This window comes from Pygocentrus nattereri, chromosome 4 (genome assembly GCF_015220715.1).
Source record: "Pygocentrus nattereri isolate fPygNat1 chromosome 4, fPygNat1.pri, whole genome shotgun sequence".
NCBI classification, from domain to species: domain Eukaryota; kingdom Metazoa; phylum Chordata; class Actinopteri; order Characiformes; family Serrasalmidae; genus Pygocentrus; species Pygocentrus nattereri.
In genome coordinates this window covers 21,824,670-21,836,717 of record NC_051214.1, presented here as the reverse complement: position 1 = coordinate 21,836,717, position 12,048 = coordinate 21,824,670, and the positions used below count along the sequence as shown (strand labels likewise).

General features: G+C 38.2%; 1 protein-coding gene across 2 annotated transcripts in view; it reads right to left on the bottom strand.

Annotated features, from left to right (window-relative positions):
* Nucleotides 1–12,048, bottom strand: part of LOC108413527 (CD2-associated protein) — a 95,474-nt gene that overhangs the window by 14,842 nt on the left and 68,584 nt on the right. For both annotated transcript variants that reach the window (XM_017686096.2, XM_037537779.1), the window contains 3 exons: nt 9,287–9,349; nt 4,023–4,176; nt 3,795–3,904 (listed from right to left, as the gene is read on the bottom strand). In XM_017686096.2, the coding sequence (XP_017541585.1) occupies nt 3,795–3,904; nt 4,023–4,176; nt 9,287–9,349 (327 nt within the window). The remainder of the gene's footprint in view (nt 1–3,794; nt 3,905–4,022; nt 4,177–9,286; nt 9,350–12,048) is intronic.

Sequence of the window (12,048 nt, the reverse complement as noted above, 5' to 3'; positions counted from 1 at the left end):
TATATATATATATATATATATATATATATATATATATATATATATATATATATATATATATATATATAAAAAATGCCTGCTTTGATTGAAAATATATATAAACAAATGGTGGTCTCACCATGCCTTCAAGCTAAGCTATATTTGTTTATGAACTTCAATCAAACAATGACCAAGACATTGGAAACTTATGTATTCATTAGCATACATTCAGTATGCTATACACCTTCTGTATAGATACTGCTGTCAGTCGAAAGGACGCTGCTGTGCAAGAGAACTGTGGTAGAGATGAACCTTTCAAAAGAGAGGGGGAGGGTGTTTGACCTGCTGCTTGTTATATCTATCTATATCTATACATCAGAATTTGGCCACAGAGCAACAACCAGAACAAAGAAGCAACTGCTACAGTCAACTGGTGGAATCAGGTATTTGGGTACGAGGTAATTTTTTTTTGTCCGTGAACCAAAACAAAGTCAGGGTGAAAACAGCTTCATACCTAAAGGTGCAATGTACAACCCAAAGGGTGAAATCCTGTGAAGTCCCACAGTGCAGTAATGTGATGCGACACAGCTGAGCTTTTAGCATGACATGCTTTTAGCAGCTTTCATGTGGCCTTTATCAAGCTCTAAGACAGCCTCAGCTGTGCTGTGAAGTCTTGCCCCTGCAGCCATTCTGAGAAGTCTTTTCATCGCTTCGATCTTTCAGGTTCTTTTTTCATGAACGTCTGTCTTTAAATTGATGCAGATTTTTTAGATATTTTTTTACTGATTCACTGGTTGAATTTGACAAACTAACAAGCTGCACAACAAAACACATTCTTACTAATTTAGAGCAAGATGGTTAGCATGGGTATCAATAGCCCTATCAGCGTTAGCAACAACCCAAACTTTTGAAACTGGAAAATCAGCCTTGAAAAGTTTGAAAGTGAGAAAGAAAGAAAGAAAAAAAAGAGAGACAAAAACACAACAGTCTGAAATCCGGAGTAGGCTGAAAAACAACAAACCCACAAAAAAAAAAAAAAAAAAAAAGTTATTTACATTTACAGCATTTAGCAGCTGCTCTTTTCCAGAGTGACTCACAAGAAGTGCTCTGTCTATCTAGAGAAAGTATCTTTGCTAGTTACCAACAGGTTAGAGAGAAAGCTATTTCTTCAAGCATCAAGATAGAAGCTATAAATTCTACTTTGATGCTTTAACATGTATAGAGAACAGCATGGAGTAATGTTTATTTATTTGAGCTCAAGCTGTATCTGTCATTAGTTAGATCACTAAGCCAATTTAGCCATGTTAGGCTTGTACTTTCAAAAAAAGATAAATTGTTAATCACAATTACTTCAACTAAAATTTCATCATTGTGAAACGCCTAATGAATAAAGCAGCAGGAAAAACTAAAGGCTAACGGTGCTTTCACACCTATCTTGTTTAGTGTGGACCTTTCAAACTTTTCTTTAGCTCTATCTGCTATGAGCACTCTACCTGTATTCTGGTCCATATCTAATTAATCAGTCAAGGCCTGACAAAACAGAAAGGGCAGTTGTGGGCTGGAGGTTAGGGACCCAGCCTTTTCACCAGAAGGTTGCTGGTTCGATCCCCTGAGCCGACTGATTAAGGCACCTAAATCCCAAACTGCTCCTGGGCGCCGTGGACAGGGCAAAGGTGCTCACTACCTGCCTAGTGTGCATGTATATCACTGCATGAATGTGTTAAATGCAGAGGTCTAGTTTCTGTGTGTGCAAGCTCAGTTGGTCAACGGCTCCAAGTTAATTTAAATTAAAATTTGCAGGTTTCGGTTTATTCATCATAGCATCTCTTGTAATGAAGTGTTTTGTACCAAAGTGCATCAAAACACCTTGCAAAATGTGATCAACAAACAAGCACTCACATGTGTAATTTGGCACACTTTAGCCAATGTGATGTAAAACCACCCAAGCAAAAATTAAAACCTACGGTTTGGACTTCAGCCAACAAACTAGGTGTAAAAACAGCCTAAAAGCCTGTTTAAACGCCAAAGCTTGATTATTAGAAACTTGAATGTGAAATCTGATCCCAACCTGAACCCTACATATTGAGAAATGATACCTGCACTTGACCAAACCCCACAGGAATCCAGTCATTTCTAAATAAATTAATGCTGCCTTCCAGAGACTCATTTCCTTCATAAGACAGTGTCTGGCCGTGCTCTGACTCGGGGAAAAAAACACTGCTCCTCTCACTGTCAGTGATGCTAGCCAACACTAGATAGTACACCAAGGGTGCTCCAAAACATAAAAAGCACAACAAAAGCTGTTGAGCTGTCCATAACCTGAAACGGTCATTATTCCTTTAAAGACGAATCATCAAATCCAGCTGAATCATTAAGATCAGACTCCGTTGTGCTGCCAAGTCAAGCTCTCTACACATTAATTAGGAACGGAGGTAATTTGTGCTTTTCAAACTGCTCCCAAAAAATAAATAAATAAACACACACTGAATATGAACAGCAACAAACTCTGCATGTAATTATAATGCACGCCGGCCAGCTTTACATTTGTGTAAGAATAGCATGATTGTCAAGGGTATCCGTTCAGGCATGTTAAATGTCTTCATAAGTGGACATACTTGACCAGCTGTATGTCAGTTTCAATTTGAGGGTATTTACATCTTTATTGATGAACCAATAACAGCCCTTTTTATACACAGCACTTTGAATTTAGTGCACAGATCTTAAATAAAACGGTCATATTTAATACTTGGTTGCAATTCCTATCAGTTGTGTTTCCAAACTACACTCATTTCCTCTGGGTATTTTCCCTAGTGATGCTCTGCCAGGCCTAAAAAGCTAAAATGATACTACAATGCTAATGTGACAGTGGTGAAGTTCATCCATATATATATATATATATATATATATATATATATATATATATATATTTTTTTTCCCCTGGATGTTAGTGTGTTTGTTTACTTATTTTCAAACCTCTCCTCGAGGAAGCCCAGTATTATATGTAGTTAGTTAAGTTCAGTATTATATGTAGTTAAAAAGCAGCTCCTGGTTTGACCAATCATTGCTGCAGTAAATTCTGCTCATGATGTAATTCATGATATTAACAAGTCTCTGTGGCGGCTGTGAAGGTGTCAAGGAAAAATATGGACCCAAGAAATTCTTGTTAGTTTTTATTGTTTTTATTTGAATTATGAATATGAATTTATTCTAATGTATATTGTGATAAACTCACTGCTGAGGTCAATTGTTTAAAAATTTGCTTAGATGCCTAAAACTTTCACACAGTACTGTATATACACACACACACACACATACATACACATTATACATAGCATTATTTGTCTATGCAGTTATCTACATTTCAGCTAGTATTTTTATTCAACCATGGCCCTATTTAATTATATTTGAGCGACTTTTACTTTACTCAACAGAGCTACCAGTTGATTCCAAGTATTTACAGATTGTAGTCCTGCTTTGAGTGCTGAGTAGTGTGACCGATTCAGCTCAGAAAATCAGAGGACGCATGAAAAAGAACACATTAGAATTCTTGAGAAAAGAGACTGTCTGATGCTTTTATTATTGTGTCCGAGAATTAATAAAGACGATTTCTCAAGCATAGCTATTGAACCTGACAACTAACTGCTGATTTGAACGAGACCTGTTTGAGCAGGAAAACAACTAAACTGTGCAGGAAAAGAGCCTTCAGCACCAGAGCTAGACACCTTAAGCAATAAATGATTTGTTTTCCCTCAGATACAAAGAAAGCATAATACTGAATGATAAGACTGACCACTACATTCAGATTAGTAACACACCTGAGTCAGTGGTCTTCTCTGTCCAGTCTCCTGACAGCGTTTTTGGTTTGCTGGGTAATGTCGGTTCAAAGTCTGACTTTGGTCGTGGGATAGGCACCTCTCCATTGTGCCTACAGAGAAAAAAGAAACACGATGTTGAAACAGTGGAATCAAAAGCTTCATCACATCACAATAATATCAATGCTGTTTATGGCTTAGGACTCTTAAATGATGTTTACAATCACTTACTTAGCTACTGGAGATGGAGCGAGAGGTTTATCGGGTCGTTTTGGTGTCAGAGATGCTGGACGCAACAGTCCTTTGCCTGGAGGGGGTACTGGCTTTTTGGGGGGTACAATGGGAGCAGCAGGCTTGGCAGGTTTGTCTGGCACAACCCTGTCAACTAGTGAAAAAGACAGTAGATGGTTCATCAGTGATGAATTTAAGATCTACAGTTCAAGTCAATAAAATACTATAGAGTAAAAAAATGCTCTGAATGCAGAAGTTTGTTGTACCAATTTCACTCCTGATGCAAAATATTTCTAACTAAATCATTTAAAAAACAGCCCACAGCATTAAAATTTAAGAGAATTGGTTCAGGAGGAATGCATTTATCTTGACTTGTCCTTTCCCAAAGAGCACCCCAGGGTATAAAGTTTTCTAAGGGTCTAAAAGGTTTTGGCACTTCTTTGACAGATGACATGTCTACTGTGGAAAAACATGCGCCACTTTTACACAAGGGCACATCACGAAGTGCAATCCGACTTTATGACTCTAATCTGCTATTACAGGTGAGAGGGTCAAACGGTCAATCTGCAAGCAGCTCTTCGATGAGTGGGCTGCAGGATTTCCTTGTACTATTAAAACATGCCAGCCCACCACAGAACAACTGTAGACACTGCACTGATTCAACAAGGCAGGGTAGGCTGCCACTTCACATAATTCATGTGGACTTTCACCATATTTGAATGTTCCTCTCTATTAATTCAGACTAACTGGGAAATACATGCCTATGCCTCGTGGCCTTTCTCAGAATGAGCTTCGTCTTAGAGGTTTTTTTTCCCCAATCTTACAGCCCCTCCAGGTTCAGTGAGAGTTCTTTTCAGAGAAGAAATTCCATGGTTAGGGCAATCTGACAAAGAGCTGTCTTTTCTGTTTATGTAATTATGTGCACTCAAATCAGACCTACACAATCTGGGAAAAAGCTGAGTTACAACCGATTACCATAAAAAAAGAACCTTAATATTTTAAAGCTGAGCAATTACTTAAATACCAGCCATCTAATACACGCCAAATACACAATTCTGTTTTACCATGTTAAGCACCATTTGTAACTCAAGTGCTACTGCGAGTCTTTAGCACGCATCATTTATTTATATTCATAGAAAAGAATTGCAAAATTATGAAATGTTTAGCTCATAATTAGTGCTTGGTGAAAAAATTCTAACGATAATCATCACGATATAACTTACTTTGACAGAAATTAGAAACGGTTGATAAAATGTCTGATATAATACAGCATTCTCACACTTCTGCATTCTAGCAACAGCCCTGGTGGCGTTTTCTACTGCAAGGAAAGTGACACTACTCTGGGTTTTCTCGACATGATTAGAGAGGGAGGGGATGACGAGTAAAATGAGTCACCAAATATACTTTAGCAACGTCTGAAACGTGGAGCTATACATTCCCTGTCTCCGTGGAGCAACCAGCGACCTGTTCTCCTGTGACCAAGCGTGAGTGACGTGATAAGTGGCGTAACTGTACTGACCTACAGTGAACTCGCCTCTTTCCTAACATCATAACCAGTTTTAGCAGCGTTAAATCGCATCTGCTCCTCTACAGCACTCTTACAGCGCTAGGTCATATTTTAGTGTTAGTACATTCCCAAACAACGTAAGCGGGCTCATGCTAGTTACAGCACTGATTTGAATGAAAGTAAACTGAGGAAGCTGTAAGACATTGGAGAGTGGGAGAACGATAGATTCCCAGGCTAGCTGTTTTTAGCAGCTGGCTAACTTGAGCGCTCCATCACTCGCACAGCACAGTGAACTGATGCAACTGTAGATCAAACAAGACCAAAAAAAGCACTAATTTCAGTTTAAACATACCTAAAAGGAAGACGTGGTTTGTCTGCAGTGAAACCTTTTACTCAGCAAGTGTCCCCTTGACACCCCTGAAACTTCTTTTTAAATTATGAATATTATCAACTGAATATAAAAATTGCTAACTCTCTCCCACTCTCCCATGACAGAGTTGCTAGTTTGACAAATGTTTGTCATGCTCTGACCATAAAGGATAGTTTAAAATGACAATTAACCACCCAGGAGTAAAAATCAGTCTCTAAAATTGAAATAACAATGACATTTATTGTGAAATTTATCAATATGAACTGATTTGAAAATTTTCTTTATCACGATAACATTTGAGCCCATATCGTCCAGCCCTACCCACAACATAGGTTTCCCTTAACAGCTTGTCGGGTGAGTTTAGAGCCTTGAACTGGTACTAAATACATGCGCTCGTGCCAGACTAGAGCAGCAGAGACTCTCACAGGATGTTTGCACCATGCATCTCCTCATCATCTCTCCAAGTGACTCATTATTTAAAGGAAACAGTCGATGCTTGTGTCCCTCAGAGTCATGGACGCGCTCTGAATTTACACATGTAGCCTCGGCATTTCAAACAGGGCAATGCTCCAGTGTTAAAACAGGAAAGGCCAACTATTTTCCAGGCTTGCACATAGTTTAATTTAAGGTATAGCTTACAGCAACCATGAGCATGGGGAAAATGGCATATATTGACACATACACTCAGACTTTACCTTTATCACATTGTTTTAACTTTGAAAATTGTTGCTACAATTATGACTAGGAAACACCAAATGGCCTCGCTCAGTGGTGTTTCTCAGATGAGCATCTATGCAGTGAAGGGAGGAAAAGTATTTGCTTTACAGAGACTAGTGAATTGACGGTCATCACCAGCAGCAACAAAGGCTGAAAAAATAATTTTTACCACCGAACACCATACTTTTTTAGAAGTGAAACATATAAAATGTATCTAAACCAAAACTTCAGCAAGTTATAACACACACAAAAGGTCTATGAAGAAAATAATAAAATAATTTGATTAAAAATAAATGTATAAAATGATTCTAACATACTAGTCCTGTTCCACTTTGTTTCAGATCATTAGTAAGACACTAGGAAGCTGTGCAAAAAAAGCACTAGGAAATGTTAACATGTCTGGAATAATAAGCTGAGCTGTAGAAGATTCTAAAATGACAAAGCTGGAAAGCTAAGTCTAACACCGAAAACTAAAATAAATTAAGTTAATGTTTAGTCAGTTCATTTAAAAATAAAATTAACTGAGTTAAATGAACACAAAATTAAGGCATATAGATTTAGAGTAATTGATTAGATTACTTTATTATTTAATAACTTTGTTCAGAGAATGTTTTTAATGTAGAAAATGCCACATTGTATTAGTCATTGCAGAATAAAAAAGTTGTATATAAAATAGAAATAATGGCAATAAGTTAATATGGCAAATGACTCCAAACTTTGGTATGGTAGTGTAAATAAGTTCTAATTAACAAATTTAATTAAAGGCTATCCTGAGAGGCTACACTGATTATGCTATTTATATTACTTACGTCATCTCTTCCTTTCAAAACATCAATAAAATTAGCACTTACTGTAGCCCAGTTACCAGAGAGGTTTATCTAAATACTCTCGTGGTACATTGGCAAGTTCCGTTACTGAGAATATTGTTGATGCCTGTTAGTCTATATCCCCCATAAAAAAAAATGTAATTAGAAGCTCAAACTAGCCAACTATAATTTTTCAATCATTTATTTATTTTTACTGCTGTTCTAATTATAACATGATGGGTTTTGCTGATTTTCTTATATATCCTCTAATAAATATATTGGGAAGAAAAAACCCTAAAATGTGGCCTGAGCTTAAGTGATAAGTTTTTGTTTTAGTTTTTCCTGCCAATAATCTAAACTCAGAAAATATACAGAAACGGTGCACTAGAATTTACAGAAAAATGTCCTTTTGAAGTTTGTTCTGTACATGTCTTAACTACTTTTCATTTAGGAATATACACTGATCGGTCTCTTCATCGAGTACACCTCGACACTCTCCACACGTCTACGTTATCAGCTCTGCTTACCATATGGATGCACTTTGTAGTTCTACAATTACAGACTGCAGTTACAGTTTCCCTGCATACTTTGTTAGCCCCCTTTTACCACAGGACTCCTATTGATCAGGTATTATCAGACATTATTTGGGTGGTGGATCAATCTTAGCACTGCAGAGACACTGACATGGTTAGTGTCTGTTATGCTGGTACGAGTGGATCAGACACAGCAGTGCTGCTGGAGTTTTAGACTCACTATCCACTCTATTAGACACTCCTACATTGTTGGTCTACCTTTAGAAGTGAAGTCAGAGACGATAGCCCATCTGCTGCGGCACAGATGCTATTGGCTGGATATTTTTGGTTGGTGGACTATTCTCAGTCCAGCAGTGACACTGCTGTGTCTGATCTACTCGTACCAGCACAACACACACTAACACACCACCACCACCACCACGTCAGTGATACTGCAGTGCTGAGAATGACCCACCACCCAAATAGTGCCTGCTCTGTCGAGGTCCTTACCATTAAAAATCTAACAAAACACACAGAGAAACAGATGGACTACAGTCTGTAATTGCAGAACTACAAAGTACACCTGTATGGTACCATGGACAAAGAGTATAGATACAAAAAGCTGTAGTTAATGAAGTGACCAGTTGTTACAATATAATATTGCATAATATAATGCAATATAAATCCTACTGTGGGCTGCCATGCTACAGGGCCAAGGAAAGTGTTCCTGTCATGATAACTCATCACTTCTAAGTCTTGCACCTCCACCATGAAAACACTGTCAGCCTTCTTTGGTAAACGAATGCACTTTTACTTTTTTATCTCATGAAACTTTTATGAGAGCATAATCTAGATATATGACTGTTACTGAGCGAGCCACTGGACTTCCTTCCATAATTTTCAGTACATGATGAACTCCAACATGGTCAGGAAATAAGATAGAAAGCTAAAACAATCTTAATATCTATTCCACACTACTGTAGACAGTATTTATTTACAGCTTTGCCACAGTACCGTCATATGAGCATATGGATGGCAAGCAAAGCCATTATCTTACTGAATAGATATACATCTGTAATTTCCCTCTCTGTGCAATTTCCCTCAATACCCTCGGGCGGACCACCACAGGAGATGCTAATTTGTGAAGCGTCACATTTTTAACCCTAATTAAGAAATTTTCAGTATCCCATAGTCCATGTCACAGCACTATGTGCTAATCAAATTAGGGGGGGGACCTTCACAATGAACGGGTGGTGGATAAATTAAGATGAATGGATAAGCTTTAAAGACAGCACTGCACCCAGGGTTTTTGGAAAGTTGGATTGACCAGGGTAACAGCTGTCCTCTCTTACCTTTGTCCTCAGGTCGTGGCTGTAGAGGTTTCTTGTCAGCACTGGGGACCTCGGTCTTCAGGACTGAAAAACGAAACATGGTGTGTTACCTGGCCTTCATTCACTCTCTCAATGCCACAAACAGTGCACGCGCACAAGAAACAAAAGAACAAAACATGCAAGAAACAGATCAGGAAAGGTGCAGGCGGTGACTCTGCTTCCTGTGTGGGCAGAGAAGACGGGCCAGAAATCTAGACAAGCCTCTGCAAGCTTACAGTACAACAGGGGTGATGGCACAGAAATGCTACAATACAAACTGCAGCCAACCAACAACCTCATCTCAAGGGCTCAAGCTGGGCAATGCTGAAGCCACAACACATGGTTTGAGAAGAATGTCTAAAACAAAAATCACACTGAAATGACAATGTCAAGCCTCAAGTATCGCAGGAAATGAAAGGCAGCCCATATGAGACACAGTCAATATGACTGCATGTAGGTCAGAGCATTAGTTAAGGTAGAAAGGCAGACCTTTTTAATAAAATGGAAAAAAAAACTCGGGAAAAGGAACACGTCACTGAACGTGCTAACATTACTAATATCGAAAGGTACTAGGGCCAGAAGCATTAAGTGAGGGCGTCTGGATTATTAGCTTTCACTCAGCATTAACCATATTTGGACCAGATTTACTAAAAGAGAAGCTGATGTCTCCTGTCACTTTGAATTGGTGGAGGTGGCAAATTTAGCAGCTTATCTACTAAGAACTTCCAAGCAAATTAATACAGGCACATATAATCACAATATAATCAGGCTGCTTTTTGAATGGAAACCCATTTCCACAAGATAGGAGGAATAGGCTCACAAAGCGCACACTATAGCACTAAACACTACACATGCGCTTAATAATCCGATAACTGCAGAAATTTTGATTTTGTCAGTAATCCAATCAATGCATTTACATGCAATTGAGCAATCAGATAATGGGTCTACATGAGTCAGACAGTCATCAGATTTCTGCTTTAAAACCAGCCAATAAACTCACAGAAGAAGCCGTGATGTAAACAAAACGCCGACCTTGAACTTCATTCCGTGGCTTTTTTTTTTTTTTTTTTAAATATGTTGCCAATTTACCTGAAAACATGAACATACATCATCTAGAAGACGAAGCTTACTTAAATCCTTTATTTTTGATGTGTTTGATTTCAAGGTCACGCCAAAAGGTTTTTGCTGCGTCTCACGGCGACGCTGCTCGCTTATCTCCGGTAGCATTGTCTGTTTTCGCTCATACGCAGACGAGAAATACGATAGAAACCGGAGTTCACATGCATTGAGAAACCTGATTACTGAGCCAAAATCCAGCTCTCGTTATCGGATTTCTTAGTCGGATTTCCAGATCGGAGTATGGTGTTTGTGACCATCTGAATATTCGGATAACTGCAGAAATCCAATGTGTGAGGTTTATGCATATGCATGTGCTTTCTTGTTCAAAATGGCAGTTTGTGACACGGAATTAACATCTCCAGATCTCTGTATATGTAAATAACCCAGCAACAGCTTTCAGAAAATGTGCTAACAGAAAGGAGCAGATAAAATGGGTTCGAAACAGCTACATTCTTGTGTCTGCTTAGGTCATGAATGACATCGCCAAAGTCTCAGAATGTATTGCTTTCAAGACGTTAAGTATGACATTACGCATTCTGAGTCTTAACATAATAGCTGTCTTTGCAGACTCCCTACTTTGATGAGACACAGGAGCACATTCAGTGCAAGACTCATTCTACCAAAATGCACCACAGAGCGCCACAGGAAGTCATTATTACCTATGGCATGCAAAACTCAATACCTAACAGTACTGTTCATATGTTTAATAATAATAATTATGTGCAATTACTCACATAATAGGTACAATCATTTGAACTGTCTTATACTAGATGTTTAATATTTATTATCACAATCACCACCACTTTACTGTATTCATAAGAATTTAAATCTCATGTACATATTGCAAATGTCTCTCTTTTGTTCTGAATTATTAAAGTGTTTATTCTTCACACAAATGGTTACAACTGTAACAACTGCAAATTCCCTCTGGGATCAATAAAGGATTCTGATTCTGATTCTATGGAGACTTAAAGTAAATAAACTGTAACGCACTCACAAAATAAAGGTTGCCAGGACTTTCAATAGGTCTACGCAGACAGACCAAAAGGTCTGAATTAATGGAATGCTGCTTCCATGGACGGGAAAAATTCATAAATAATCACCGCCTAGTGTGCCCATGTCTGATCTTCCAAGCTACACTGCTGAGTTAATCACGCCTCCACCTGCTGACTGCAGGCAATAATTCACCATCAGCAAGAGCTTCCTGCATGTGCTGGTCATTCAACGGTCTCTAATCAGGACTTCCAATTAACTCATTAAAGCAATTGCTCTAGACTATTTGGTCAAGTTGTTATATGGGTATTATAACGGTCCAGATTGTCTTGAGACGTCACAGCCTCTACTGTTCTGAATGCTTACAAACACGTGTAAAGGGGTGAGTTTCTGGTAACTGTTTTATCAAAATATTCAGATTCCTTTATTGATCCCAGGGGGAAATTGCAGTTGTTACAGTTGCAGCCATTTATGTAAAATTAAACACTTTACTAATAATTTAAGACAATATAGAGAAATTTACAGTACACCAGATTTAAGTACTTAAGAATATAGTAAGGTGGCGGTGATTGTGATAGTATTATGAAACATCAGGTATAAAGCAGTTACAATTATTTAAATTAAGTTAGTGT